The following is a 4,074-nucleotide window of genomic DNA, read 5'->3' as shown; positions in this document are numbered from 1 at the left end:
CAAATTTGCCCATCACACAAGCTTCCTCCATTACCCGTTGCGGTTCCACGAAAATCCAGCTGCCGTCATTGCGAGGTTGAAGGCTAGGGCTACGAATGTTCTTGAACTACAGGGTCTTCAATATAAGACCTACACGGATATTGCAATTGATTCTGATGGGAAAAGACACAATGTATACGACTTAAGATACCTAGTCAAGGCTTTGCGAAAGTCGCCGCTAATATTTTCTTGTTTAGGTTGATGGCAGAATCCTTATCGACGCGAGAGGATACTACAAATATCAATTGAAACAACCAATGAAAGAAATGAAAGACCCCGAATATCATAAGAAATTGGTACTCAAACGAGTTCTGAAGCCCGTGGAGGATGCGGATCCCAATGATCCCGCCTCCAGCCGGAGCACGCTCCTCGAGAATGGCTCGCCGTCTACAAAAATTTATCTTTCGGAGGAGGAACAACGCAAGAACAAGGAGGAAATGCTCGAAATTGGCGATGACATGGCTCTCCTACAACATATAGTTCACGGATATGCGCTGAGAAACAAAGAGTGGTGTATGGTTGCCCGATCTATAAGAAAGTGCTGTTGCGTAACATCCGCTGACCCTATTTTTTAGTGAATTTCTACGTTGACGAACTCAAGCCTGTGGAATGGAACGATGAAGCTTACGAACATCTAGTGTACGACAAGCAACAGAAAGATCTAGTTCTATCCTTTGTTGAGAATCACCATGGGACACAGCGCCGGGATGATGACGTCATCGCAGGGAAAGGTTAGTTGAAGCTCATGCATTTGGAAGATGAAACTTCCATTACTAACTTAACTGTCCACTTCCTTAGGCCAGGGACTGAATATCCTCTTGAGCGGGCCTCCTGGCACTGGGAAAACACTGACTGCGGAAGCGGGTGAGTAAATGATACCCCTTCTCCAACACGATAAGAGCATGAAGGCCGCTAACTGGGCCATTTTTTGGCGTACAATCAGTGGCCGACAGATGCCGCCGGCCACTCTTCTACCTCCAAGCGGAGGATCTGGGAATCCTAGCCAGCGAACTTGGCCCGAAGATTAAGAGAGTCTTTGAAATGGCAATCGAATGGGACGCGGTAATCCTGCTCGACGAAGCCGATGTCTTCATGTCAGAGCGCCATCCCAACGACATCGCGCGCAACGAACTTGTCTCGATCTTCCTGCGTGAACTAGAATACTTCCGAGGCATCATCTTCCTGACGACCAATCTATACGAGACTATCGACACTGCCTTCCGATCGCGCCTCAATCTGCACCTTCTATTCAGCCCCCTCACTCCAGAGACGCGCGAGACCGTATGGCGGAAGTTCCTGGAAAGAATGCCACCAATGGCGCCGCGCCCTGGCGAGGAGGCAGATGGGGAGCAAGAAGTAAGGAGTGTGATGAAAGAAATCACGGATGAGGATCTGAAGGAGCTGGCTATGTGGCAGCTGAATGGCAGAGAGATTAAGAATGCGGCGAAGATGGCTAAGTCCTGGTGCGACTATAAGGGGTATGATATGACATTGTCGCGAATTGAGAGCGGGATTAAGGTCACGGCTCCCAACAGCCTGAAGCGGGATCATACAACGCCGAAAGAACTGTATGACTAGAGCGCCAGTACTCTGTTACCCGGGTTGCGGGCCGAGATACTGACTGAGCTACTCTACTCCGTGTTGTTTCTCGTTCTCCTTTAGGAATTTATTGACCGCTAGTTCCCCATTGAATAGACTGCTCTGGTTGTTTTCTTCTTTTTGTAATTGTTCTAGTGACATTAATATGCTCTGTGGGGTAATTCCACACACACACACGATCTGATCACTCTAAATCATATCATTGGGTAACTACTTACAAGTAACACCCGCATGCCTCTGGTATGTTTCATAAAATAACATATCCTCATCCCAGCGGAATCCGTATCAGAGTTGAGTGGACGGAACGTCCGTCCCCGCTGCGAAGCTCATGACCTACAATGAATGAATGCTATTAGTACTTGGTAACCAGGCAAGAAAGCTACCAAAGAATCCACGACCCTTTTTTCTTATATTGATTTTCCTTTACAGCTTTTAATCTCTCCTTGCATCTCTTGTATTTTCCACTTGCCCCCGCGCTTAGAAATCTCCGAAAGAAAAGGAAGAAGACCGGGGGAATCATGGATGTGGTTGGTATCATTGCATGCGCAGTTTATATACTTCGTCGAAGTCAAGGAGGAAAAAACAAACCAAAGCTCCCGAAAAGTCAACGCACCCGAAACATAAATCCACACACCACCGAAAAACCAAAAAGCGCTTCCTCCGCCAAAACCAAACAGTAAACGATCCATCATAAATCAATCACACAAAAACACCCACCTTGTATCAAAACCCCCAATCTCCACCCCCCCCCCCCTCCCGGGCTTTAATTTCCCCAGGGCACGGGCACAACAAAAAGGGACAAATCGCAATTCCCAATCAACCCCGCTTCAATCATGGACACCCCCCCCCCCCCCCGCGTAAGCCCCGCAATCATGTCCGAACGCAGCTCCTTCCGGGGCGGTCCCCGGGGTGGTGGACGCGGCGGAGGTCGAGCTGGTGGTGCAGGCGGCTATGGCTACCGGAACCAGCGAGGTGGCGGCGTGGGTGGCGGTGCATCGTATCAACATCACCAGCATCAGCAGCAGCAGCAGCAGGGTGGAGGGCAAGGAGGCGGGCAAGGCGGACAGCAGCAGCAGCAGCAGCAGCAGCAACAGCAGCAGGAGAAGCCGAAGAAAGAGAATATTTTGGACCTGACGAAGTATATGGAGAAGGAGGTTTGTGTGAAGTTCAATGGGGGGAGAGAAGGTTAGTAGGTTCACTTTTTTTATTTATTTGTTTTATTTATTTTGTTATTTGTTATTTTAGTATCTGTATTTTCATTTCCTGCTTTCTTCTTTTATTGGTTCGTGCTTCTACCTTTGTTAAAATCTGCCTTGATGGAGAAGTGTTGCTCCTTTGCGATTCTCATCCGCGGTTTTGAACATTGGATGATACTGAACATTTATTACCCCACCACACCTTTTCTGTTGAAAATGACAGCCATGGTTGCTGCTGCAGTACCCATTCTCTCATCCTTCAAAAAAGTCCCGTATCATTTGTTTCAATGGAGGAGATCCTGAAACATGCTCCGGGCGGGCAATGTGCCCCCCCCGCCCATGCCACCTTCTCCTTACACCCAATATCACCATTGCTATGCATCGCCCACCGTCCTCTGAGAAAAACCAATAATGTCGATCGAGCTAACCGAATCCATTCCCCTTCCAGTCACCGGCACCCTCAAGGGCTACGACCAGCTCATGAACCTCGTCCTCGATGACGTTAGGGAAGTTATGCGCGGTAAGTAACTACAGATCATATCATATCATATCAAATACCTTTTCCATCCCTTCCATCAGCCCTCATCTACTCCAGCCAGCCAGCCAGCGAGCCATCCCAAAGTTTCAACATGAACGAACTAACTATCTCTAACTCTACCCCCTCCCTCCCCCCTGGCGCAGACGACGAGGGTAATCAAACAACCCGCTCCCTCGGCCTCATTGTTGCGCGTGGTACGTTGCTCGTGCTCATCTCGCCCGTCGATGGCAGCGAGGAGATCGCCAATCCGTTCCTGCAGGCGGGAGACGAGTGAAAGTTACGTTTGTTTTTTTTTTTTTTTTTTTTTTTTTTTTTTTTTTTTTTTTCCAGTGCGACTCGTTGAGTAGTAAGTAGATAAAGAAGGGGGGGGGGGAGGATGCTTGGAAAAATGTGGATGTGAATGAATAATGGATCGGGTTGAAAATTCTGAATGATGGGGTAAAATGATGCCTTCCACCTTCTCGTCGCCTTGGGCTCTCTCTATCTCTCTCTCTCTCTTTTTTTTTTTTTTTTTTTTTTTTTTTCTGGCTCTCCCTTACTCGTTCATCTGCTTTTCTTGGTTCTGTAAATGGCGCTGCTTGCATCTCTCTGTGCTGTTGCTGGGATTTAAAAAATGTATTATATTATTTATTACCCTATCGGATAATTCTCCTTTCTGAAATATGCGATAGTTACTGTGATTTTGACTTTTTTTTTTTTTTC

The 4,074-nt window shown here is 47.6% G+C and overlaps 2 protein-coding genes across 2 annotated transcripts; both read left to right on the top strand.

Moving 5' to 3' along the window:
* Positions 1-305: 305 nt before the first annotated feature.
* Positions 306-1,617, top strand: HCAG_02333 (predicted protein; the record flags this gene model as incomplete). Its single annotated transcript, XM_001542112.1, has 4 exons — positions 306-552; positions 615-770; positions 838-903; positions 983-1,617. The coding sequence occupies 4 exons, from the start codon at positions 306-308 to the stop codon at positions 1,615-1,617; spliced, it is 1,104 nt and encodes a 367-aa protein (XP_001542162.1).
* Positions 1,618-2,510: 893 nt separating this feature from the next.
* On the top strand, positions 2,511-3,646 carry HCAG_02332 (predicted protein; the record flags this gene model as incomplete). The annotated part of the gene is made up of 3 exons (XM_001542111.1): positions 2,511-2,823; positions 3,283-3,354; positions 3,516-3,646. 3 exons carry the CDS (start codon positions 2,511-2,513, stop codon positions 3,644-3,646), a joined length of 516 nt encoding a protein of 171 aa, XP_001542161.1.
* Between the last annotated feature and the right edge of the window lie 428 nt (positions 3,647-4,074).

This window comes from Histoplasma capsulatum, genomic scaffold, assembly GCF_000149585.1.
Source record: "Histoplasma capsulatum NAm1 scaffold_2 genomic scaffold, whole genome shotgun sequence".
In the NCBI taxonomy this organism is placed as follows: Eukaryota; Fungi; Ascomycota; class Eurotiomycetes; order Onygenales; family Ajellomycetaceae; genus Histoplasma; species Histoplasma mississippiense.
Note: the sequence above shows the minus strand (reverse complement) of the source record. Positions and strands in the feature narration are given on the sequence as shown.